At 38.0% G+C, this 26969-nt stretch overlaps 1 protein-coding gene across 2 annotated transcripts in view; it reads right to left on the bottom strand.

Moving 5' to 3' along the window:
* RCOR3 (REST corepressor 3) overlaps positions 1–25825 on the bottom strand; it is a 29343-nt gene extending 3518 nt beyond the window's left edge. Inside the window, exons 1-10 of one of the 2 annotated variants that reach the window (XM_087717744.1) lie at positions 25555–25825; positions 24499–24555; positions 12078–12155; positions 10264–10316; positions 9242–9403; positions 8179–8303; positions 6788–6866; positions 5709–5927; positions 4079–4156; positions 935–992 (exon numbers count right to left, since the gene is read on the bottom strand). In XM_087717744.1, the coding sequence (XP_087573870.1) occupies positions 935–992; positions 4079–4156; positions 5709–5927; positions 6788–6866; positions 8179–8303; positions 9242–9403; positions 10264–10316; positions 12078–12155; positions 24499–24555; positions 25555–25723 (1078 nt within the window). In that variant the 5' untranslated portion in view covers positions 25724–25825. Of the gene's footprint in view, positions 1–934; positions 993–4078; positions 4157–5708; positions 5928–6787; positions 6867–8178; positions 8304–9241; positions 9404–9522; positions 9573–10263; positions 10317–12077; positions 12156–24498; positions 24556–25554 lie in introns of those variants that run through there. The other variant, XM_087717745.1, reaches the window with a different exon arrangement.
* Positions 25826–26969: the final 1144 nt, after the last annotated feature.

The raw sequence follows: 26969 nt of genomic DNA, 5'->3' as shown, positions 1-26969 counted from the left end.
AATATTGTTTGTAGTTGGTGTATTTTACTGATCAAATTGTCATATTGTGAATATCACTAGTTGTAAGAATACCAGAGTTCATTTATTGTGTCATTTATCTGACTCAAAGCTTTTTAATTGGATAAATCATAACCAGAACAACGTTTATTAGTTATTTCTTTGGAGAAAAATCTCTCTTCTTTCAGTGGAATGTCTGAGTTTTTGCATACTTTTGCATGGCCTGCTATAGCTGAAATGAATATAGAACTTCAGCCTAGAAAAATAATTTGACCAATGGATTTTTTGTGTTCATGCAGAACTGAGACAGTATCTTCAATATTCCAGATAAATATATTGTATTTGAAAAATAAATTACATTTTTCAGTGACAATTTTTAACAGAAGTCTCTCTAGCATGATTCCTTCTCGAAACAATGTCTACACCTCAACTTTTCCAGCTTTCCCACTGGGAAAGTCATCCCATCTTTTTGCAGTTGGCCACCTCCTTTTAAGCAAAGGGGGTCCTCATGATTGTGATGGGTGAGTCGCTCTGAATCTATGCTCTCTATTTTATCTTTCAACTTATTATTTTCATTTTATTTACATGTTTCGAATAAACTGTAATGCCTGACAGGTTTTAAAGAATTTGTATTAATAAGGAAGCATAGAAAAAACTCTCCTTAATTCTATTTTAAACTGGTTACATTATCCATATTTTTCTGACTTTAAAAAGTTGAAATTATATCATAGTGCAAATTCCATCCTTATTTATTAGCATTCCAAAATTTGAATGCAAATATCTGTGTTGTGGTATTTGTATCATGATATACATTTCCTCACTTGCCACTCTTTCCTGCCCCAACAAACACAAGTACATATGGCCACATTTAAAAAAAAATGTTTTCAGAATGTCAAGAATTACAACCTGAAAGAAAATATTAGTAACACTAATGTACCTTGAACTGCAAGAAGTTGTTCTTCTGTTGTCCAACGGGCATTTATTTTTTGATTTGCCTATTAAGAAACAAAGAATGACAGCACATAGCAAACCATTAAATATCTGAAACAGTAAAAATTTCAGCCACAAAGCCATCTTTCAATTACCTAGATTTACATTTGCCAATTTATTAATGTTTTCCCCAGATAATTGAATTAGGAATAAAAAGTATCTTTTAAAAATTTAGATTCTTGGTCTACCTCTGTGATAAGGCAAACTGATGCTTTCTAGATATTCTTTTTTTTTTAAATAAATGTTTTTTAATTTTAATTTAAAACAGGTACAGCATCTTTCTTTACATCTGTAGAAAATGTATCAATCAATTACAGATAAGTTTTGGTACATCTCCTCCACAGTCAACCAACATAACTCATATTAACTCAAGCATTATTATATATCCATTTTCATTTAACTGTAATTATTATTTAGAAATATTAATAAGAGTAATAATCTTGAACAATACCTGCCCACACCGGTGGGAAAAGAAAAAATCAAAAAAGAAAAGGACAAATAAAAAATAAAAATTAAAATAAAAAATAAAAAATAAAAATAATACAAAAAAAGACAAAAACGACAAGAGACAAGGCAGGAAAACAAAACAAAACACAGGTGTCTATTATGAAAAGAAAAGAGAAGTATATCAACTGGTTACAACATGCTTTGGTGCTTCTCTTCCATTAACTCATATTAATTCAAATATCTTAACTCGGATATTTACCATATCAACATCATTATACCTCCAGTTTTAATTACCTATGGTTATTTAAACATCCTTCATCCTTAGCTATGCTAAAGAATTAATCCATAACACATACTGACAATTCATTTACTTATTTGTAAAATCCTCTATTGTCATCAAATCCTCATGTCCTATTTTAGCTGGACATCCATAATATTTAATTATATCATATATCATAACATTTTCCCAGTATTGATTAACATTTGATTGTATGTATTTTATTTAGTTTTTTAATAGTGATAATTATTGTAGTTAATACTCTTTATGTATAATCTAAAGATGTTTTCTCATATCCAATTGTTAGTTATCATATCAACTCCACATTATATACATTACTATCAATATCAATTACTATTCAACTATATCTGTTACAAAAAAAAGCAATTAGGTTTAGCTAGTTTTCAATTGTATTCTTCAATCTATCAGCCAGTTCCAAATTATATATATTACTATCCATATCAGTCATTATTCAGCTATATCTATTACACATTAAGGTAATCAGATTTAGCTAATTTTAAATTACGTTCTTCCATCTGTCAGCCAGTGTCTCTCCAATAGCAAGATCTTCTCAAACCAATTGCCACGCGTTGGATAAATTTACCAAATGTTTTCATAAGCAAATCCAGACAATGATATTTTCGCACCTTTGGACTCTGAATGTCGGTGATGAAATAATAATGTTGTCCTGGGCTTGTAAAATTTTCGAAATTAACTTTAATTCTCAAGGGTGGATTTTCCATTCCTCCTGCACTCTGTCTCTTTAAATGAGTCTTCTTTATAGCTCCCCCCCTCCTTTCTTCCTCTGAGATAGACCAGACACCATTTCTCACATTTTCCATTTGTATTTCAGGAGCATTTAAACATTCAACGATCTCAATTTTTACTTCATATTTTAAAATCAGATGGTCCAATTTTCTTTCCAGCCTTTGATAAGAGTCAAAAAGCCCTCTACATGCGGAAAAAAGAGTCTGAAATGAAATCTTAGAGGTATTTTGAGACGCCATGATGTGTCGCAGTTAAAAATTGCAAGCTCTTTTTTTTTCTTTTTTTTTTCCACAGACTTCGAAGCACTTTTCTTAGTCTCTTACAGGCTGTGCAATCTTATCTGATCGTAAACAGAGCCAAGTAATAAAGTAATAAAGATGTCGAATCGTGACGGGCTAATTAGTAGAAAATAAATTTTACGATCCACTTAGGGAGAGTCAGAGGGGGGAGGATGTCGAGGAGTTTCTTGAAGCATTTAAGAAGTAAAGTAACCACCAGCCATAAATCCATTAAAAAAAAGCCAATTCGCCGCTAAAGAAAAAGGCGGGGCTTAGCAGTGAGAAGATGGAGTTTCAGGCTACTCCTGAAATTCCTCTATACCGAAGGATTTTTGGACGGGTTCTTTGAACTCTAGCTGTCCCGGAGACGACAGTGAAGGTGAGGAGAGACCCAGGACCTCAGAGACACCCGCAAGTCTCGGGGGGGGGGGGGGTATTAACTCCTCGTGCCAATTCCTTTCTGGATTAGCTGCGTGCTAACTGAAACTGCAGGTTGCCCCTAAGAATGGTAGAAGTGATGTCATCTGGTAAGCTGATTTTATTATCCAAGAGAGACTGTTCGCGTTAAAAACTTAAGCTAACTGAAACCAAAGAACAGGAAAATTTAGTGGCGAATTGGCTTTTTTTAATGGATTTATGGCTGGTGGTTACTTTACTGCTTTCTAGATATTCTGAACTCCTCCTCCCAAAAACTCTTGCTACTGGGCATGCTAGCTAAAGTAATAACAGCTGACATCCAAAGCATATTATCTAAAGCTAGCAGCGATTCTTCGAAATTTAAACAAGATTTTTTTGGAACCTTACATGAAAATGATAGGGACATTTGGAAGTTGGAACCTTCTGCCTGCAATACACTGCTTTGATACTGAGCTAGTGCCATTCCTGTAAAAAGGTGCAGTCTCCATTCTTTTTTAATGCAACAGATCTTACAGGCCTAATCCACTCCAGAGTTGAAACAAATGAGGAAATCACTCATACAGACTAGCAAGTACCCTGAAATTTCCACTGGATTTTTGTATGCCAACTAATGGCTACAATCTAGAAAAGTACAATTGGAGCAACCCTGTCAAAAAGTAATTTAAGTGTTAAATTCTGTTTACATCTTTCTTTTATGACGGAATGAAATTTGCTTTTAAACTTGCATTGAATGAAATGTTGTCATTCAATAAAACATATAAAATATTTTAGGTACATTTTAAACATGCTTTAAAATATAGGGTTTCTATCAATTTTTTTCATCAAAGCAAAATACTTTAAGAATTCTCTTCAGTTCCCAAAACAATAGCAAAACTGAAAATTCACCTACATTTCAGTGACTCACCTCAGGAGGTTTGAATTCATCTATTCCACCTTCAATTTTCTGCTTAAGTGCACTGTTTACTTGTTTAGCATTCTGGACCTTGTCCAATGAACAAAACAGGAATGAAAATTAGCTGCTATAAAAGAGTGTAAATATCCACTGCTAAGTGATTACTTGAAAATTAAACCAAAGGCCTCAAGCAGAAATAAAATAAAATTCTGAAGAGACAAAGCTTGTATTAAGGAGCAACGCAATTGCGTGCTTCCACGCACAAAAAATAAACCTGGTTAATAAAATGTGAGATTATCTAAATATTATTAGTATTGCTTGTTTTAATGTGGGTTTAGGATTGTATTTTCTTTCCATGTGCCACCCAGAATCTATATTAATTGAGGTGGCATATAGAAACTATAAAATAAACAGCAAGAAATAAAATGGTGGCTTCCAACAAGATCTTGAATTCCTGGCATAAAACCTGAGATCATCCGCTTATACCTAGTTAAGAATCAGGGCTATTTGTTTCATTGGAGAGCCTCTTTAATTCTCATGATTAAGCATCACAGAATAGAAGCACCACTTGCTTTCTCTTTTCTCCTGTTTTACCATCCCTATGCTATTTTGTATTTATGTAAACTCAGAAATCCATTTAAACATTTATCTTGCTGAAAATGGGAAAGCATGAGAAAGAGTGTACTTTTATTTATTATCTATTTAGACCATTTTTCCAGTTCAAAGGGACTGAGTCTACTAGAAATAAAAATGCTATATGGATCCAAACTACAGCATGACATTCCTGGACACCACAGCAAACTCAAAAGGGTTCTGTGGAATAACAAAGTGATTTTTGACATCTGTTGGACACTGTGCATACTACAGGACTAAAAGTGCTGTGAAAAAATTCCTAAAACCCTAAAGGTGCCATGAACCAAGAAAGTTTGGGAACTTCTATCATATACAATTATTTATTTATTTATATTCTGCCTTTATTGTTTTTATAAATAACTCAAGTCCAACACACTTTCCTCCTCTTTATTTCTCCACAATGGGAAAAGAGAGAGAAAGGCTGGCCCAAGGTGGTCACCCAGTTGACTTTAATGGCTCAGGCGGAACTGGAACACCAAACTGTTTGGTTTCTAGCCTGCTGCCTTAACTCCTAAAAGTTCAATACAGGATTAGGTTACTGATAAAATCACACTGTAAAACTGAAACCATGAGTTTACTCATACTGAAGTCAATACGTTTAGCTAAGAGTCCTGGTGGCACAGTGGTTAGAATGCAGTATTGCTGGTTAATTATGCCCACTGCTAGGAGTTTGGTCCTAATGAGTTCAAAGCTATCTCACCTTCCATCCTTCCGAGGTGGGTAAAATGAGAACCAATTGTTGGGGACAATACGGTGACTCTCTAAATCGCTTAGAGAGGGCTGTAAAGCATTGTGAAGCAATATGCAAGTCTAAATACTACTGCAACTGCTATCTGTGTAGTCTTGAGAAAACCAATAATTATACTGAAATCTCAACTCCTGAATCTATTGTAATAATCAGAGACTCACACACTGAATTTATTTTTAATCTACCATAGGCATGTTTCAGATTTCCCTGTTTACTAGAACCTAAAATATTAAAAAAATACCCCCCCCCCCAAGTAAATACCTGTCGCTTCAATGAGATCAACTCCATATCTAGCTGCCTAAGAAGTGTATTGGCAGCATTGGGGCTACATGAAACCGCGACCACGTCGTCTTGAGTTAAGTACATGCCTTTTGGAGGACGGCATTTAGAGCGCTGAGAATGATGACGATGTTGCAAACTTTGATATTCTCTTCTACCTAATCCTATTTTGCTGGACTGCACAGGCTGCTCATGATTCCCCTGCAATGTTCAAAGTTTCTATTAAGCATGGTACTGTACTTTAAAAACAAATTATCACATTAATTGTATCACTTTATTCAAATTTTCTAAAATCTTTAACACATTTTTCATATCACATATGATCATACAACACAAAATCAGCTGTATAAGTTTTCCTTGGCAAAAAAGGCCACATGGCTGACATGTGATCAGATAAGTTGGGAGTTCTCAAGCATTATGTTGCCACGATTCCCTAAAATGATAGGTAGTTTGTGAGATTTCTGAATGAATAAATGTATTTGCATTACAAGTGGGCAGGAAGAATAATTATAAGTGTTAATTAAATTACATTTTGTATCTTATCAGTGTAAATATCAATGTATATTTATATGATATCCATGTTCTAAATAAACACATTCCAATATATTTGTGGCACAGTGGTTAGAGTGCAGTATTGCAGGCTACTTCTGCTAACTGCCTGCAATTTGGCAGTTCAAATTGCACCAGGCTCAAGGTTGACTCAGCCTTCCATCCTTCCAAGGTGGGTAAAATAAGGATCCAAGTTGTTTGGGGAAATATGCTGACCCTGTAAACCACTTAGAGAGGGGTGTAAAGCGCTGTAAAGTGGTATATAAGTCTAAGTACTAATGCTATTGCTATTTTCAGGAAAAGAAATTAATTATGTTAAATCTCTGCATAACTCATAAAAGTTAAAATTCTGCTCATAAATGCAGGGTGAGGGAGAGGATGAAAATCCCCGCTAAAGTTTCTTTATGATGTCATAATATCCCTATCACTGATTGCAGCATCTGAAGACCAAAATATAGCAATAAAAACAGAACCTCCAATTCAGGTGACAATTTAACTTCAGTTTGTATTACCTCTTTTTTACTTTCCTTTTTGGGATCATAATCACTATCATTTCCATCCATAGGGTGAGGTTCTTCAACATCATCATCACTGAAGATTGAAAATGATTAGTCAATATTTACTTTCACAACTCAATTTCTGCCCTAAGTGCTCAAATAGACTGTGCTTATTGTATTATATGTTAAAATGTCATTTTAATTTTAAATAGTACTAATTCAGTTATTTTTAAATACACAGCTACAAATTATTAAAATTTCATGTCTTTATTATATGAATATTAGTTTTAAAATAATTTTAAGCAATATATCCATACTACGTAAATCAAAGCATGTCCTGTTTATTTAAAGCATCTCAGTCCCATGTGCAAGACTGTTAAAAACCCCTACTTATTTTACAAGAAATCTGCAATTAAAGATACCTTCTCTGAAGATATAAAAAATAATAGAGACTTCACCCAATCATCTAATAATTTTCTTAAGAAAATACCTGCTCTGGAATGGCTAAAAATGATGGAAATACTTGTCAGGTGCCCTGCTGCAATCAGAAATATTGAGATGAGTAGGAAAAAGCATTCACCTTTGCCTTGTGAAAACCAGCAAAAAGGTTGAGGGGAAAATCAGTATCTGTACTACTAGTATTCCCTAACCTAAGGATATGTTATCTGTTCAGAAATCTGAATCAGTTACAAATGAAGTCTGGTGTGAAACAGAAATGTTGACTACCACTCACTATAGTCACAACTGATTGCTGTGGTCTTGTATGCATTGGAAAGAAAATGTGAATTGTCTTTATGTGTGAGGTTTTTTAAATTATATTGCTTTATCAATGATCAAAACAAATTCACGTAATTATTGAAACAGGCTCTGTAAAAAAATCTTAAACAACTCCTGTCTACCTTGTAAGATATCTAGAAATGTCTAAATATTTTACAAAGTCAGCTTGTCATGGTTTCCCTTAAGAAGTGTCTGTTCAGCTATTTCTAACAATAGAAAAACTATATATGTGAGATCACCAGGTCAAAAATGCTGTATATGGCATGTCATTTTATTGTTATTGGTTATAATAATACAAAAATATCTAAATGGTTATAATTTAACAATTTCTATGCTCTGATATTAGGAAGCAGTCTTTCCATCTGCTTAACAAAACAGGTAGAGAGAAATAGAACAGTTTTCCCCAATTAGATGTCCTCCAGAAATGTTGGGAACTTTGAAGTCCCAGAATTTCAAGGTTTGCGGTGCTGGGACTTACACTTTCAACAAACTTGAAAGCACCAAAATTGGCAAAACTGGCATAGAACCTATTCCCTTAAATTAAAAATAGTCAAAGGTAAACAAAAACAAACAGAATGCCTACTCTCTCTAATAGGTTACTTGTTTAAAACACATATTTCATTGCTTACCTATCACCTTGATTATTTCTATTAGCTAGTTTTCTTGCTTGGCGGTCCATTAAACTTGTTCTAGAGCGTGTTTTCTTCCAGGAATAGTAATATTTTACAAGGCTTGCAATAGTCTTGTCCGGAAGCTGAAACAAGGTAAGAGTATGCAGACACTAGTTATAAATGCTATGGGAAAATTGGCACATAGTTTAGTGTGAAAAAAACCTTAAAACCTTAAATCATAAGGTGTAATTTTAAGATGTGTGGACTTCAAATGCCAGAGTTTCCCAGTCACCATTCTGGCTGGAAAATGAAGTCTACACATCTTAAAGTTGCCAAGGTTGAGAAATACTGCCATAAAAGGTCCATCCTGTTTTGATGGAAAATAGACTATTTATGTATATTAATTCTTAATCTTAGAAAACAGAATTTACCTTAATCATTAATGTTAAAATATCCATGACTGGGAGAGACATGGGAATAAGGTCAGCAAATGAATAGGCATAGCAACTAAGTCAGCCAATGGGAGCTTAAACAGATCTGAGTCTGTGCAGACTATTGAAACAAAAAACTTAAGCAGTCTGCTGCTCTGAGAAGTAGCAGTCTGTCTGGCCTTGTCTGCTGATATGAAACTAACTGCTTGTGTTTGCCTGTAATTCTCCTGCCTTGTGTTTACTTGGAAGAACCACCTGTTGGTATACTACATTTATTCATCTATTCTTATGTATAAATAGAAGTTAATGAATCCAGCTGTCAGTTATCTGTGTGTGCTTTCTGGATTTAATTTTTGCAACAAACTCTTGACAATTAATTCTGATGAAATAGCATTAGCCTTATAAATCTATTACTAATTACTAACAAGTATTTTCCCCTTTACTTCTAAAGTTTATTTTTTAAAGTTAAAGTCGGCTCAAGTTCTAGTTTCTGTTAAGGGATGGAACTTGAAAGACAGATTTATATTACTGTTAAATACATCTTCACAACTAAAAAAAGGAAATTTGGAATGAATACATGTAGATCTTAACTTTTATAAATTAAAAAGAATAAATAACAGGGGAGGGGGGGAAGCCGTTTATTTCCTTACCATTTGTTGAATTCTGTGAAAGCTTTTTCCATGGAAACTGAAAGCTTGTTCAAAAAGGACTTTATCTTCAACTGTCCACTCATCTGGAAAAGGAGTAAAATTCGGGAGATCTGCAAGGGATTTCTCAATGTTGTGCTTATGCCAGAACAACATGCCAAGTGCCTTTAAAAAAGAACCAAACAGGTATAAGTTTCATGGTGTGCCACATTGATCTTTTACTTTCTTATCTTAATGATGTGGAAGATCACATCCAGGTCTGTCAGAAGGCACATTTTACCCACCTAGCTGCACCTAATGTTTTTGATACTTTCTCCAATACAAACTATATATTCTGATGAGAAAAAAAGGAAAAAAAGGAAAGTTTCACATTGTACAGTATACTGTTGCAAACAACGTAACTGCCATTTAATCCCTTGCTTCTGCTTATATTCTACATTCTGCAGCCTGCACTGAACTACAATCAGGTTCAAAAAGTTTACTTTAAAAAAATGAATTTTGCCCTTTCCTACAGTACTCAAGTAATATTTACACTGAAATAACTATGCTTATTTAAATAAATAAAACTGTAATTTGGGCCTAATATTCAGCTCCATCATCTCTGACAATGCTGGCTGGATCTAATGGGAGTTGACATTTTAAGTGTCCACAGGGGCACAGGCTTCATTCATTTTCTAAATAAGCTGACATTGAGGTAATTTGAAGATTCATATCTTCCCTTTCACATTTAAATCAAATCTGAAGTTTAACACTACATTCCACTCATTTTGGAAATTAGGTTAGCTGATATCAGAATTGAGACTTTTACCAGTGGCCTTTTTATTATAGAGTTCTTCCCTGGGGATATTTGAATGTCCCTCTTTTCCCCTTTACTTCCTTTAGAAGGAACAGAAGATGGAACATTACTTTTTTCTGTTTTCACAAACAATACACACTATTTTATGATTATATAATTTTACAAATCAAAGCCCTGCAAAGAAAAAGACTAAATTGTCTTGTACTAATTAATATTTTAAAACTCTTACCTGTTCCACATTGTATCCATGTTTTTCCTTTGCTATAGCAATGTATTCATCCACTGTGTAACAGAAGGATGCTAGAATTATTTTCTAATATATTTACAGAAAAAAACAACATTTTAGGATCATGGATCCTGATTACATTCACCCATATAATTCCATTCTGGTTTATTTAAATACTGAAATATATATTTGTGCTCATGTTATTTTTTATTTGTTTATCTTTATATCCTGCTTCAATTATATGCATTTATTAAAATGCATATACTGAAAAGATTCTATAGGAATGGAAAAAAAGTGATCAAAACTGCAATCCTACGTTGATTCAAGTGCAGTAAAAAATCCAACAATAAGCACAAAAAGATCCATCTTGAAGTAATTCTATGGAAGGTCTAAAATCCAATTCATTACTACCCCAGAGCTTCCAAACACCTTTTCATCAGTTGTACAGGTACTTTTGAGTTTTCTTCTTTCTAGCTTCTTTTCTGCTTCAATGAAATAATATTACATTCAAATATGAGTGCAATACAAGGAGATTCAATGCAGTGTTTCCTTTTTTGCACTGTTGATCTTTATTGAAGAACAGCTTAGATCTCTGTATTGTTAAATAAGGTAGAAAGGAAAGAGAAGACTCAGATGGAGAGCTAAAAATATAAAACGAATGTGGAGAGATAAATGTGACACGCTCAGAAAGTCTGATAAAAACTAGGGAGCAAGAATATTTCATTTAGAAGGGCAGACTTTATTTAAGCCCTGAAATAGGCAACATGAAAATGTGATATATTTGTTAATTTGATGCCATTTCTATAACACTGGAACAACTAATTTTCTGAATGGAGATGCAGATATTTAAACTTATTAGTACTATGGCATATTCAACAATCTAGGAGAAAACTGAAATGGTTTCAACTGTCATTTCCCCCATTTTTTAAAAAAAATATTTTGTTCTTAAAATCTAATTCTTAAAAGAATTAAATCCTACAGAATTAAATCCTACAGAATCCTTCTTTTGGTAACTAGAAAATATATCAACATGGATTCATGAATCTATAAATACTTTTGAAGCAAGGGACTGTTGAACAGGGATTCATGAATCCATAAGCCAATCATGCAATATATGGAACTGGCTATATATAGTAGCATGCAAGAACACCACACTAGATATATAAATCTCTGACTAAAAGAATATTATTAATTTTCCTGCGCAGAAAAAAACTGCATAAAAATTCTAGTATCTAGATGATAACAGTACGTACACATATATTCATGTTGGATTAATGCAGTTATTTATTCTGGAAGCTAATATAGCCTATATCCTTTCAGATAACTCCTGGGACATGATTGAATGCCATTTGGAATCAGATTTATTTGGTAATTAACTATTATGCCATTTGGAATCAGATTTATTTGGTAATTAACTATTAGGATGTTTTATTTACTTCAGTTTATTTTGATAGTGATTTTACTTTATTTTGTTCTAAGTCATCATTAATTGATTATAACTCAGCGTACACTTCAACCAATCAATGCTTCATCTAAAACTCCAGATTCAGAAGCATCAGAATACTAAGCGCATGTGCACACACCCACACCCACACGGTTTGCTGTTGCAGGATGTTCCATATCCACATTATGCTATTGAAGATTATTTTATTGCTCGTCACTATATCTGATTTTATGTCACATCATATATCTGTCAAACTAGAAAGCGTATTCCTATGAAATGCAGGGATATATTTTCAATATTTTACCAGATTGGATAATAATCCTGATACATATTAATTCCCAGGATTCTATTTAATGCAGTTTATCAAACTTACATTTGGCATCAGAAATATTATGATAAGGAGACCACACAAGCATTCCTCCATTGTCTTTATCTGTGTATTTTGTAGCTCCTGAAAGACAAGTTAATATGTTCAGTACTTCAAAGAACACTTAATTCAGATAATAAAAGCATTAACATTTATTAAGTCAAAGCTGAAACATAACCTGATTGGCGTTTTATTGCTAATATGTAATTGGACAAAACTATCCTGTATTTTTCACCTTGTAAGTAATGAAATAGAAACAATGGAAAACTTGTTCAAGTAGCATAGGCTGGAATTCATTCCAATGAGAACTTTGCTTTCAAAAGTAATCCCATCTTGATACAACTAAAATAATTTCATGTGCTGAGCATTTAGAATGATACATTTAGTTTTTATCCGTGTTAGAAAAAAGTTATCTTAAGGTTAAGACTTAACACCATGTTAGGGAAGGCATAGCTAATGTGTATGGAAGATAGCTATTATCATCTATCTTTGCAAAATAATTAACGAGAGAGGTAACAGGAAAAAATTAAATTTAAAATTCAAACTGAACATCTTATTTATTTTCCTATGAGCTTGTGGAATATATTGTATTTTTTACATTAATAAGAAATTGGTTCTCAAACTATAGTCATAGCTAGTAACATCTTCTAGATTATCTTGAAAATCTATGAAGCATCACCTCTGGTTACTACTTGAATGGGAAGCCACCAGAAAATCCCTGGGCATTGGAAAGTCAAAAATATCTCAGAAAATGGAATCATTACTAATTCGTATCACTAAATGCTATGAAAAATGTCCTGAAAAAAACTTAGTTTAAAGCAAAATTTTCCAACTCTAAGACTATTCAATCCCTCCTGAAGGACTCCTCTTAGTTTTTCACATCATTAATAGAAATGCTGAGAAGTGTTAGAGTTGAAGATTACCACTAGCTCCAAATTTATCCTGAGGTGAAAAGAAAATTGTCTAACTGGGAATAGAAAGTTCTCAATGATGAGCAGAGGGAGGTGCTACCAGTGGGCTATCATCAATCCTGATTGGTCCATAGACTGAGAGAAATTTGTTGCAGCCACCCCTCCTGCCCAGTTTCCTCTCAATCTATGGTCCAATTAGGCTGGGTTTCTTCATAGCTCTTGCTATTTTCTGTGGGTTTACTGTTTTTTCTGGAGATTTACATTATTTGAGGAGAATTTGGCTATTCCTTATCTAAATTCCTTCAAACTTCGGAGATCGTGATTCACTGAGTGGGGGAGGCATCGGGCTCATCGCCTCCTCGCGTGGCACCGGATCGCATTCTGCTGGATCCGGCAGCATTTAAAGTTACAGCTCCATGGCAGACGAGGTAAGAGGTAGCTTGAAAGTAAAATTAGAGCTGGCTCGCGCAGCTCTGGCCCCGGCTGGTGGGAAAAGCCGCGGCTGTTTTAAAAAGTTTTTTCTAACAGCCCTTCTCCTTCCCTTGTAGCAAGCCAGCAGCCACCGAAAGAAGCGCTTTTCAGGAGTCGGCAGTCGCGCTGGCGGGATTCTTGCATGGGGCTCCCTGTAAGCTGTCTTAAGTGCGGTATTTGTTATCACCATGTAATCCAGCATTTCCTGAGCCGCCCGCCATTTGTACTGAAGCGGATGGCCGTTAATTGAAGGCAGCAGCCATTTTGAGTTGCAAGGAATAAGCAGTGGCCATTTTGATTTAAAAAAAATACTAGCAGCCACCATTTTAGGTGCCACAAGGCTGCAGCCTTCAGTATAGAGTTGGGAAGGTCGTTACTTGTTGGAGTCGCAAGGCAATTAAGGGAAGGAGGACCCATTGAATGGATTTTCCACAGGGTTGCCAGTGGAGCAAATGAAGATTAGCGCAGGCATGTCTTCCAGACAAGAGGGCACAGCTGGGACTCAGGGTTCTGAGGTAACAGTGACTGGGGCGAGACCTAGGTCTTCAGCCGCAAAAACACCAGCGACACAACGGCCGTCCAGGGCCATTTTGCGCGATGAACAATGAAGGCAGAGGGCCCTGGAGAAATGTGTGACCCAGGCAGAGCATTTGCTGGATCAACAGAGCCAGGTGAGCACGTCTCCCTCCAGAGTTTCTAGTCTTGCTTCATCCTTAACCCCATCTCCCACTAGAGAGGGTAGAGATGCTCGAATTGATGTCTCCCCTTCCCCCTCTGTTTCCCCTAGGGCCATCAGGGGTGTGATGGGAGATCCTCTGGAAGGCTCTTCTAGAGATTTCCTCATTCCTCATCCCTCGCTGGCTCCCTATGCAGAGCTTCCTGACATTGAGGAGATGGAGGATGATTATGAGGAATTACATAATTTACCCCCTAACATTCAAAGATTAATTGCTCCTGCAATATCCCATGGGATTTCCTCTGGCATGAAATCACAAGCTAAAGAGTCCACAGATTCCAAAAAACCAGTTAAGACCCGACTGATTATTATGGACAAGGGGTCCGAAGCGGTCCATGTTGCCAAGGAGGCTGAGGCTCCAAGTTCCCCCTCTTTAGCCAGTGAGGGAGTCAGTTACTGGGGAGGAGCCTGTGCATGGGCTGGTAATGTCTGATGATGAGGACTCAGCAAAGCAGGACAGTCCTACCTTTGCTGGACTTTTCCAGCCTTCTCTATTCAAACAGTTGCTAACCAAGGTGAAATCTACAACTAAGTTGGGTGCCAGTACTGCTGCTGCCGCTCCAGATTCCCGCAAGGACCTAACACAAACTATGTTTGCCAAGTCAACCCTAGATAAGGAAGAGGTGCCAGCTCCACCTCTATTTTTAGAAGTGGTCAAGAGTCAATGGGGCCAACATGGTACTTTCCCTAACCCTGGGATGACAGGAAGCTTTACAATAACATTGTAAAGTAATGTAAAGTAAACATTCTCCCAGACCCTTCAGGTGCCTACAGTTGACACCCCTGTTGCCGCTCTGTCTTCTTCAGCAGCCGTAGTTGCGGGAGATGTGGCAGACAAGTTGAAGCCTGAGGATAAGAAAGCAGACCTTATCCTTAGAAAGGGTTTTCAAGCTTCACTTGGGCCATTAAGGCAACAGCCGCTGCTTCCTTTTTCAATAGAACAACTCTGTTGTGGCTGCAACAATTGCAGGAGCGCACATGCCCAGAAGACACCCGCACAATGAAAGATCTTAGCAAGATCATTGCGGAACCCAATATTCTGCTGATGCCACGCTTGAGTCAGTTAAATTTGCCTCTCGAGCTTTGTCTGCCTCTGTAGCCTCAGGACGCCTCCTGTGATTAAAGAACTGGCAGATTGATAATAAGTCGAAGTTTCACGTGACATCAGCTCCATATGCAGGCGGAAAGCTCTTTGGGGAATCCTTGGATCCCATTTTGGTGGAAAACAAGGAGAAAAAGAAAGTCCTCCCATCTACGGCTAAACACCAAGAGTCCCGCTCAGCTCCATATCGCAGATGACAGTTCTACCGACCCTCTGAACCTGACTTTCAGCAGAACAGGTATTGGGGCCCCAGGGGAGACAGATTCCAGTCCAAGAATTTCTTTCAGGACAGGAGTAGAGGTCAAGATCAGGCTAAATGGCCCTTTCGAGGGGGCATGGTCGTCCCTTCTGCAGAGGGAAGTGAAGCAAATCCCATACTTCCCATTGACGACCGCCTGCATCATTTTACATCACAATGGGAACGCATAATGCCGGATGCCTGGGTCCTCTCTTTTGTCCAACAGGGCCTCATACTAGAGTTCCTCTCTTCCCCCCTGAAGTACTACAGGTCCTTCCCTTCGTCCCGGAAACCAGCTAGATGTGAACTGGTTAAGCTCGCAATTCAACGCTTATTGGAAATTAGAGCGATGGTGGCTGTCAGCAGCACTCAACCAAGGGTCGCAGTTCAGAGAGCCACAGAGAGTAACTGTGACTACGGATGCAAGTTTCTTCGGCTGGGGAGCATTGATGGGCTCAAAGGCCATTGGACAAAGACAGATTTGTGTCACAACATCAACTAGAGCTCAAGGCGGCACGTCTCGCTCTCTCTCATTTCCAGCCTTGCATTACAAACATGTGTTACTTCTCACTGACAACATCACCATGAAGGCACATGTGAACAGGCAAAGTGGGAGTCATTCCAGGGCTTTGTGGACAGAGGCACACAGACTGATCTCCTGGGTGGAGACTCATGTGATATCGATAGTGGCGGATCACATTTCCGGGACTGCCGATCACCAGGCGGACTGGCTCAGCCGAGCCACAGTAAACCACAGGGAGTGGCAGATTCACCCGGACATATTTCAGCGTATTTGCCACAGATTCGGGACTCCAGTGATCAATCTGTTTGCAACTCTGGTGAACTCTCAACTGCCGAGATTTGTGACCAGATATTGGACTCAAGGAGCCGAGGACACGGATGTGCTGAGATGCCGATGGCCGTCAGGCCTTCTATACCCTTTCCCTCCTCTTCCCCTTCTTCCAGGGACCATCAGGAAGATAGTGTCAGAGAGGGCGGAGCTAATTCTATTAGTGCCGGACTGGCCCAGGAGGCCTTGGTATGCGGACTTGGTCCACCTGTCAGTGGCTCCACCTTGGAGAATACCCAGGGAGATTTGTTTGTGCCAGCGGGTGTTGATTTATCCAGAGCCTCAATGGCCAAAACTAACCGCCTAGCCCTTGAAAGGGACATTTTGAGTAGGGCCCAGGCATCTGCTAAGGTTATTTCCATCTTAGAAGTAGCCAGGCGACCTTCAACCACTAGAATATATAACACTACGTGGTCGGCGTTTGTACAGTGGTGTGAGGCAACGTCCATTAGGGCAGAGGACGCATCTGTGCCGCAAGTATTAGACTTCTTGCAAGCTGTGTTAGACAAGGGATTGACGTATGTCACCAAATGGTGACACTTTCCACCATTCTACCAGGTGAGGGTCAGGTTCCCCTATCTCATCTTCCTTTAGTAGATTCTTGAAAGGGGCTGCCAATATTGCCCCTCCGATGGTACGTAGATTCCCCACATGGGACTTACCTTTGGTTCTACAGGCTATGACTGAAACTTTTGAACCAATTCGCTCGGTCCCTTCAATTCCTAACTCTGAAAGTAACTTTTTTGATTTGCTATAACATTGGCTAGATGCCTCTCAGAGATTGGGCCTCTGTCCTCGAGTAACGATCTATGCATTTTCCACCAGGATAGGGTGACATTACGGTTAGATCCGACTTTTCTACCCAAACTTAATATCCCGTTTCATAGGGCACAAGAGATAGTGTTGCCCAACTTTTGTCCTGCTCATCTCATCCTAGGGAACAACTCTGGCACAGGCTTGATGTCTGCAGGGCATTGAGATTTATCTCCGTCAAACAGTTTCATTCTGTAAATCAGAAGCTCTTCTGGTGTCCTTCCAACTATCCACGCAAGGTGCGCGGGTGACATCTAACACAATAGGTAGGTGGTTAAGGAAAGCGATTTCCTTGGCCTATGTAGCTAAGGGCAAAAGTCCTTCTCAGGGAATTACTGCGCATTCTACTCGCAGTGCGGCCACCACGACGGCATGGGCGACTAGAGCGCCATTTGAAGATATCTGTAAGGCAGCTTCTTGGGAGACTCCTACTTCATTTATTCGACACTACAGATTGGATTCTTACAAGGCTGAAGCATCATTTGGCCATAGAGTGTTGCAGCAAGTAGTGGCTCCATCAGCCATTACAAATTTATAATTCCCCCCCCCCTCTGGACGTTAGCTTGGGTATGTCCCACTGGTAGCACCTCCCTCTCTCATCATTAGAATCGACGTTCAGGTAAGTACCAACGATCGCTTTAGGGCCACACTGATGAAGGAAGAAATTTATTTATTTTTATATGTCACTCATATTATTCACTAAATAAATGTTCCCACATCATACTAACCTAGGCCAAAAATGCCACAGATAGATTACCATATTTTTTGGAGTACAAGACACCTTTTTCCCTCAAAAGAGGCTGAAAATCTGGACACATCTTATACATTGAATACAACATTTTTTGCCTCCTGAAACCCCGCCCCCTTCACCAAAATGGCTGTGCAGAGCCTTTAGGAGCCTTGCAGAGTGCTCCTGGGGGCTGGGGAGGGCAGAAATGAGCAAAATTGGGCCACTTTTTGCTCAATTTTGTCGTCGTCCCCCCAGGCCCCAGGAGACTCTATAATCCTTCTAAGGCTATTCATGCCCCTTTTTTGACAAAAAATGGGCCAGTTTTCACAAAAAATGGGCTTTTTTTGGTTCATTTTTGCCCCCCCTCCCCCAGCACCCAGGAGCAGAGTGCAAAAACATTTTTTAAAATTTGCCTCTTCAAAACCTTGGTGTGTCTTATACTTCAGTGCATCTTATACTCCGAAAAATACAGTACTTTCCATATTCACTGAAGGAAAGGAGATACTGCTTAATAATAAATCTACATAAGCATGATGTGGAAATGTGATCAGAAGAGAAGCTGAAGAAATCTCCCAAGCCAGAAAAGAGAAAGATGAAAAAACAGCAAAAAGAAAACTTAGCATGTCTAAGATAGGATATGTAGTCAACAAGACATGGGCAATAGATTGTCAACCTCAGTTGCATTTGGTAATCAAAGATGAAAACTGCTTCCATTGCAAGGTGCAAATATCATGGATTGTGAAAATAGTGATGAATCTTTCCCACTAATCTTTCCTCATATACGTGTTGCTGGATGTAGAAGGAATCACATTCAGAGATCAACTGAAATCAGAAGGATGTGTCATGACTTGCTGATTTCAACGGATCTGTTTTAGTATGATCAACTCTGAATCCAACTTGTAGCAAAAAGCCCAAGAATGTTTTCAAAACAAGGAAATAAAGAATCACAAGCACTAATATTGTCAAACTGAGATAAAATCTAGAACCACCATAACTACAGAAAACATAGAGAATATTTATTAAAGCTGTATATTAATTTATTAGCTTCTCAATATGAATTTGAGATGGCAGCCATATAAATTGCAATAAATAAATGTATTGTAATAATATATATTTATTTATATATGTAAAGGTAAATGTAAAAGTTCTCCTCGCACATATATGCTAGTTGTTCCTGACTCTAGGGGGCGGTGCTCATCTCTGTTTCAAAGTCGAAGAGATAGCATTGTCCAAAGATGTCTCTGTGGTCATGTGGCCGGCATATCTAAACACCGAAGGCGCACAGAATGCTATTACCTTCCCACCAAAGGTGGTCCCTATTTTTTCTACTTGCATTTTTACATGCTTTCAAACTGCTAGGTTGACAGAAACTGGGACAAATAACAGGAGCTCACTCCGTTACGCGGCTCTAGAGATTTAAACTGCCGACATTTCTGATCGACAAACTCGGCATCTTAGCCATAGAGAGTCACCGCGTCTCTCTATTTATATATGTAGTAATGACTAAATAGTTGGTATACAACATAAAATCTGAGTGTGACACAGAATCATTTCTGTGTAGAGGCATCTAAAAATTACCATAGTTGGCAAGTCAGTAAATAAAATGATACATGATCAATGTAGAAAACCAGGACACAAAGGTAGATACAGGTAGTCCTTGGAACACAAGCATTTGTTCAACAACTGTTCAAAGTTATGATGGCACTGAATGAATGGTACCTATGATGGATCCTTGTAGTTTCAGCTGTTGAAATGTCCCTGTGATCACAATTTCTTACATTTCCAGCTGTCTCCCCACAAGCTAAATCAATGGGAATGCTGTCAGGAAGTTGAACATTGCAGTCATGAGCGGTCCTTGCTTAATGGCGGCCACCAGGAATGCCGGAATTGACATAGCTAAACAGTGTGGTCACGTGACATTGCCCTTTTGACCATGTCACTTAGTGACACAAATTCTGCTGCTAACTGCTGTTGTAGCCCAAGGACTACCTGTATTCTAGCTGAGGAATTCAAATAATATCCTTGAAGATAACTATTAAAAGAGAAGACATGATAAAACACCCAGCTGGGTTCTGGGCATCTAAACTGCATTATGTAATTATAGCCATAAAAAAACAAGGGTAACAAATAAAAATAAAATTCAATCTTAATAGAAGGAAGAGGTAATTATTCTATAACATTACCAAACCACCACCCTGCAGAAATATTACATTTTTATTTTTATTGTAATACCTGTATTAAAAATTCAAGAACATTTTATACGATACTAAAAATTATATAAGGTAATGTTGGAGATAAAATATTGCATAGGATTAAACTAGAAATACAACATTTTTAGAAATTTCAGCAACAATTTTTTTCTCAAATTTGAGGAAAAAATAGTTTGGAAGAATTCTTCAGTTATTAAGTCATTCTTTGCAAAATAGATAAAATATTCTTAGTAAATAAAACCAAAAAATATAATTGCAATAATTATACATTTATTGATTTGATTTTCTTTACATTTTTTAATTTTTTGTTGCAACTTAAACTAGCAATTCTAGGAAATTAGCATATTTTATTATAGCAAGTTGCACAAAAAAAGACACCAAATAACTCATCTGAAAACAAGGAATTGAAACACTAAAAGAAAAATGTTATATACTGTGGACTTTGTTTCCTGATATACCACTGATACAAAACCATGCATTTTAAAGGCAAAGCAAGCTGAGAAAAAAGAGGGAATAATATTTGCTATATAAAGTGATAGCTAATATTTCAGTTTTTCTGAATCTAAAATGCTACCAGCAATTTAACTTCTGAGCCTTTTAAAAACTTTTAGCATGTCATGTAAATCTATTTTGTCTGAAGTAAGCTTCACTCTCCTTTCATGGTTTGTTAATTTGTTAATTATGTTATTAATAAATAAATAAATAAGTAATGTTAATGCTGTATTTTGTTAATTTGATGTATTTCCAAGCAGAACACATTTTTATCTTAATTTGAAAAGAATCTTTTAGGAAACATTTTATAATGATCTTTTCATTTCTTTTAACTATTTCAGAAAAAACTCAAAGAATGGTGTTATAGTAGTAGCAGCAACAGCAACAGCAAAAAAGAAAAAATAATTTTCCACACATTTTCTGGGTTATTTTCAGGATTTTTCTTTCACCTGGCCCTTGCTTTCCTGCAAGCCTTCTTAGTGAAAGCTTTTACAAGTCACCAAATAAAAAATTTCAATTTCCCATTTTTTAAATCAAATGATAGTTTAATACTATATATTTTACCATTCAGATAATTTGATTTATTCTTAATTGGTGATTTCTTTTTGCATTTTGCTTGTGTCCCCAGGTCAGATTTGGGTTCTTTCTTTTGACAAAGTCGAAGTACTGTATGCCTGTCCTGACATAAAATTTGCTGCCCCCCTATTCTAGCCAATACCTAACCTGGAACAAACGCAACATCTGCAAACAGTGTTTGCTTTATGACATGTTGGACATTTTAAAATGGAGACCGAAAGAAGTTCTTTTCCCTTCCATTATATCTCCAGTTGACATAAAATTGTTTACCAAATTCTATCCTTAACATGGGATGGTGCTAGGCCTTGAGAGGAAAGTAAGAATGGTAGGTTTAGTTTTTTATTGAAATTTGCTCTGATTATGCACATATATTTTGCATAAGCACCATTCAAAGGGAGTTTGACTATCAACTGATATTTGCTTTCCTTTTTGACATGGCTTCAGTGCTCTTCCTGAACAGTACTACACTCATGTTCAAGAGCAGCCCAAACAAAAGTTGACAGGCACTGGAGAAGTTTCACGATAAAGCATGACTGGGAACCTATCTCTTTCTCGCCTATCTGGCATCGTTCTGAAACTTTTCTGCTTTCACTGCTGCTTCGCTGCTAGTTATACTCATCCAAGCTTTGAAGCTGGGTTCTCCCCTCCCCGCCCAAGGATGTAAAGGAGAAAGCCCAATTTGATAGACTCACTTTCCTACTGCCCAATGTCGTATAGCTCTGAAATTACACCAAAAGCTAGAGAGAAAAGGCATATACTCCATACCACCCTAAAGTGTCCAATAGATGCCATGCTGATAAGTATCTTTTGATAGTCCTACCAAAAGAACTCAGTTGATGAAACATATCAGATTGTACTCCACAACCAAATTGCCACAGCTTGTTGTCTGCTTAAAGAAGGAAGTATTATTTTGTCAAGGAACAGCTGAGGGCAACTTTAACTATCTCAGGTATGGAACAAGATGAACACAATGCCATGAAAAGAAAAGAAAAAAGATTGCTGGAATATGTTCATGTCATGGATAACTGAAAATGAAGAAAATATCTTTAGGTAACATGTCACCTAACACAAACAGGGTGATTTCTCATATGAAAATGTTTAAACTTTGATACTTCAAATCCCTAATGAACAGAAAAGATATGAGTAATATAATATTATATATTACCATATAAAATATGATAAGAGCTGTGGTGGTGCAGTGGTTAGAATGAAGTATTGCAGGCTGACTCTGCTCACTTCTAGCAGTTCAATGCTGAACGAGGTGGATAACCTGAGGACCCAGATTGTTGGGGGCAATATGCAGACTCTGTAAATCTCTTAGAGAGGGCTGTAAGGCACTATGAAGCAGTATGTAAGTCTGTAAGTGCTATTGTTATTGCTATTCAACTGATACTTTTCAGCATCAGAAAGTAAACAGGGTGAAGGTAAAATTGGTAAAATTTAAATAGCAGAAAGAATTCAATTAAAGAAAACAACTAGGTAAAATATATAAAAAACAAATCCATAGGTTTAATCTATTAAGCAAAAAAATGAAAGTAAATTTAGGGAAAGAGGTTACATGAGAAATCAAGACAATTCTTATAGTGTGGCACACTATAGGCATCAAATACTAATGGCAATCCATCCTTAAAATATTCTATACATCTTTAATAGCACTGCTTAAGAAGCATTGTAATATGAGTAGGTAGTTCAAAATGTTAATTCTAGCTGTGAGTATTTGAAAAGTTGAGAGGAACATTTTACATGAATAGATCAATGATAAATTCAAGATATAATATTCTCTCATGTTTTTGAAATGACAAACATTATGATAATCCTGGAAGTTAAGTTGGTCAGAGAGAAAAAGCAATTAGATGTTGGTTTTTGTCATCTATTGCTATTTTCTTATAAATACCCAGTTCTGTGAAATTATTAATCATTTGACTCAAGAAGGTTTATGGAACACATAATTAAGTTAGGTGATTATGAGATGGTGTTCCACATTTCAGCCTCAGCAACCTATCTAATAGTTTATGCTTCTCTTATAGTTGTATCACTGATTGAGACCAAATGGATGAACTGTAAACAAATACGACATTCCCAAATTATCTACAACCATACTAAATACTGGGACTCTATCATCATAGAGTAATAATAACACCTGTGAAGTGGCAAATAGGTTATAAAAGAGGCGTGACTTTTGTTAAATGTCTAAATAACATATCAAAGAAACTTCTGGGAACAAACAAGAAACACAACAAACTAAGAATGGACAATACTTCAATTGCAAATTCTTCTACTAGCATTGTTTAGGGTATTATTGAATTTATATTAAATATGCAAAATTACAAAGCACTTTTAAAATCAAGAATCCAGTCACAAATTCTATCAACCTCTGGCAATATTTTAAAATATGATGAATCGAAACAAAAGCCAACATTATATATGGCAGGTACAACAAAACTAAACCTGAATCCTTTTATTGTTGAAAACAGTTTTCTACTATAAAATGAAGCATTTATAATTGATAAGATTTTAATAGCAATAGTAAAATATTTCTAAAAAAGAAAATGAGTTTGCTTCTTTAAAACAAAAGATTCAGAGTCACCCTAGAATGAAATAATAATTTCAAGAAAAGGGCACAATTATTGGCAGCAGTAATCAACTGACAAAGATTGTCCAGCTTTACAGAAGAGTTATTAGTGCTTCCTTGTACATATGGCTAGAGATAAAGAGTATGTTTGGATAATAGTGATTTCCTGCTAATATAGTACATGCAAATTAAGACTGAGTTAAGTCAGTATCAAGAAGTGCAAGTTTGTCTATTCCATCACATGGTGAACAGAAGCATTGCTTATTACATTGAAAACTTCATTACTCTCCACTTTTAAATATTGGAAAATCAAGGAAGCATGGTTTTCAATATTCTTGGAATAAAGTAATCTTTTCAAACTACTGTAGATGTAAGACAGGTAAGTTTTTGAAAATTTAAAATCCTTCCTTTCTTACTTAGAAGACAAGAGCCACATTCTCCATACATAAGGCCTGCTTATTTCAACTTCCAAACATCAAAAGCTGGCTCTGCAAACCTTCAGTGACCACGAACAAGCTGCACAAAGCCTTGGGGGAGGGGTGCCAAAGAAAATCCTACACCTTTAACCTTCACAAAAGCAACTCTCCTCCTTTCACTCTCACATAATATTCAGCAGAATTCAATTACATTCTCATTATAATAAACACATGCAATAAACTCCCATTTTTGAAAACATCAGAGATATCAAATTACAAATATATTTTAAATATATATCTATATATTTACCAGGATCAAAGTCAGGGATGCGAGCTTGATAGTCTGCTCCGACCCTCATTCCTACATCTGCAATGAAAGAAAAAATAAATGCCTCTTAGAGGGGCGGAAGGGGAAGGACGCCTTTCTCTTCAATGATTGAAGTATAGTCATTACAAATTAAAATGTGGAGATTGGGATCTAGAAGCATCGCAGACAATGCAATAGACAATTACCAATAAGCACAAGCCTTGCTGCTTTGATAGCCTCAAAGCCTTGAACAAGTAGGGAGAGAGACAGAAAGGAGAGAGAGAGAGAGAAAGAAGAAAAAAAGAGATTACTCCCCCCACCACATATACACCGGAAAAAGAAATGCCTACTTCCCTTTAACATTCCAGGTAAAGATTAATTTCCAGAAAGGCAACAATTGTGCTAAATTAAATTTAGAAAGATACAGAAACGGTCCCTTTACTTTATTGTGCTGATGCAGCACAATGTTGCGTGGGTGTATGTCTCGAGTGCATTCCTAGCAGAAAAAAACAAGGCAGAAAGGGCTGCACGTAGCTAGACCTGCGTGTACCACTCTTCATGGCAATCTTTTCACAGTCCAGACACCCACAACGTACTCGTTTGCAAGGTTATAATATGCCACTAAACGTGTACACACACGTAAAATGCCATGCAGTACCGCGCCTGAGCTGCGGTTGCACTACACGTGTGCCCATTGTGAAAATGCACACCCACTCTCCACGGGATAGAGGGATGATGGACAGACGGACAAGCAGGCACACACACACACACACAGCGCGCGCGCCCCCGAGAGAAATCGAGGGCGCGCGCGCGTACACACGCCCCCCCCCCACACACACACTCGCGTTATCCGCACCCTGTGTGGACCCTCGTCGCGCGCTTATCTCTCACACTCTTCTGCACGAGCGCGCGCTCGCGCACACACCCCAACAGAGAGAGAGACCTATAGAAGCTCAGTGCAGTCGCCACCAGTCAGCCAGTGTAAACAGGGGCGACGTGACTAGGCCCAAATCTACCCGTTCGGGAGAAAAAAAGGGTGGGGGAAGATAAAGCCCGCACCGTGCTCGTCGCCGCTGTCACCGCCGCCGCCGCCGCCGCTTTCCGGCTCGAAAAAGTTCCCGTTGGAACCGGGGCTGCTGCCGCCACCGCCGTTCTTGGTGCCGTTGGGGGCCGCCCTGTTCTTGGCGCCCACCAGGAGCTCGGCTCCTTTCTCCATCATGCCCGGCATGACGGTTACCCAAGAGAGGGACGGCCGGCGGTGGCAGCCACTGCCGAAGGGGGGGAAAGTTAATATGGAGCCGCCATGTTGGTGCCCCTTTCCCCCGCCCGCCCCCCCCGCGGCTCGGGCCGCCGCGGCGCCGGCGCCTCCTTCCTTCTCTTCCCCCCTCCCTTTACTCGACTCCTCCGCCCACGGATCGGGGATCCCTCCGCGGCAGCCCAGCCGGATCTAGCCTCACACGTTGGAAACGTTCGGCGAAGGCGGGAGCGCCGGCGCTTTGTGGATCTTCTTCTGCCGCGGGGAATTGGCGGGCCCGGTGCCGGTCCTTCCGCGGCTAACTGGGGTCGTCTTCGGTAACCAAGCGCCGAGGCTGCTTCCCTTCAGCTCGGCGGGACCCCTCGCGTGAATCCGCTCTGCGCACGTTGGTCTCGCTCGTATCTGAAGATTTGCTGCTCCCGGGTTGAATAGATCTTTGAGCGTGCCTTTGGCATACGAGGATTGATGCTCTCTGGCTTCTTTCATTGCTTAACAATGTCACCCTGTATTTTTATGCTTCACTGTTTTAAAGTATTAGGCGTGAACTTGATATGGTTGGGGTTATTGGCACGAAGAATTGGGAAAGAGGAGGATGAAACCTTCCTTTCAGATTCCCGGGAGTTGTGAAAAGAGTGGGAGGCGAAAACATTGGGTGGGGGGATTTTCTATATGGGGTTACAGGGAAATTATTGTAATCCGCCATAAAAGTTTTTGAAGGTTATGTTTAAGCTTGTGTCCTTTGGGCTGAGAACTTGGAATTTCAACATTGCTGAATGTGTGAAATGAATCAAGTGGGATGGGATCCAATTGCTGTTCAGGGTAGGAACTCAAAAGTACTCCAGGCAGATGCCCACCTCTGCTTGAACTCAGCCCCATAAGGGGATCACACCACTTTTCTTGGTAAGTACTTTGGCTGCCAAACTCTTCTTGCTGCTGTATTAGGAACGGATTTTATTCCTAACATTCCATATGTCATTTTATAACTGAACCATTTTTTCTGTATCTGGCACTTGGTGTTTTGTCTGACCAGTTGACAATTCCTGCTGATCTTGTTTAGGCTCTGAAACTAAGCAGAATTGGGCCCAGGTATATTACCTGTCTAGAAGATCTCCAAAGGAGTGGCAAAAGTAGAGGCTAGTCTGGGGAGACAAAGCAAAGTATTCTAGATGAAAGCAGTGACTTTCTGAATTCCCCAGAAAGCCATAGGATTTTTTCCCCT

Source organism: Thamnophis sirtalis, unplaced genomic scaffold (genome assembly GCF_051295495.1).
Source record: "Thamnophis sirtalis isolate CommonGarterSnake01/CBP01778 unplaced genomic scaffold, rThaSir2_p1.2 scaffold_6, whole genome shotgun sequence".
Classification (NCBI taxonomy): domain Eukaryota; kingdom Metazoa; phylum Chordata; class Lepidosauria; order Squamata; family Natricidae; genus Thamnophis; species Thamnophis sirtalis.
Note: the sequence above shows the minus strand (reverse complement) of the source record. Positions and strands in the feature narration are given on the sequence as shown.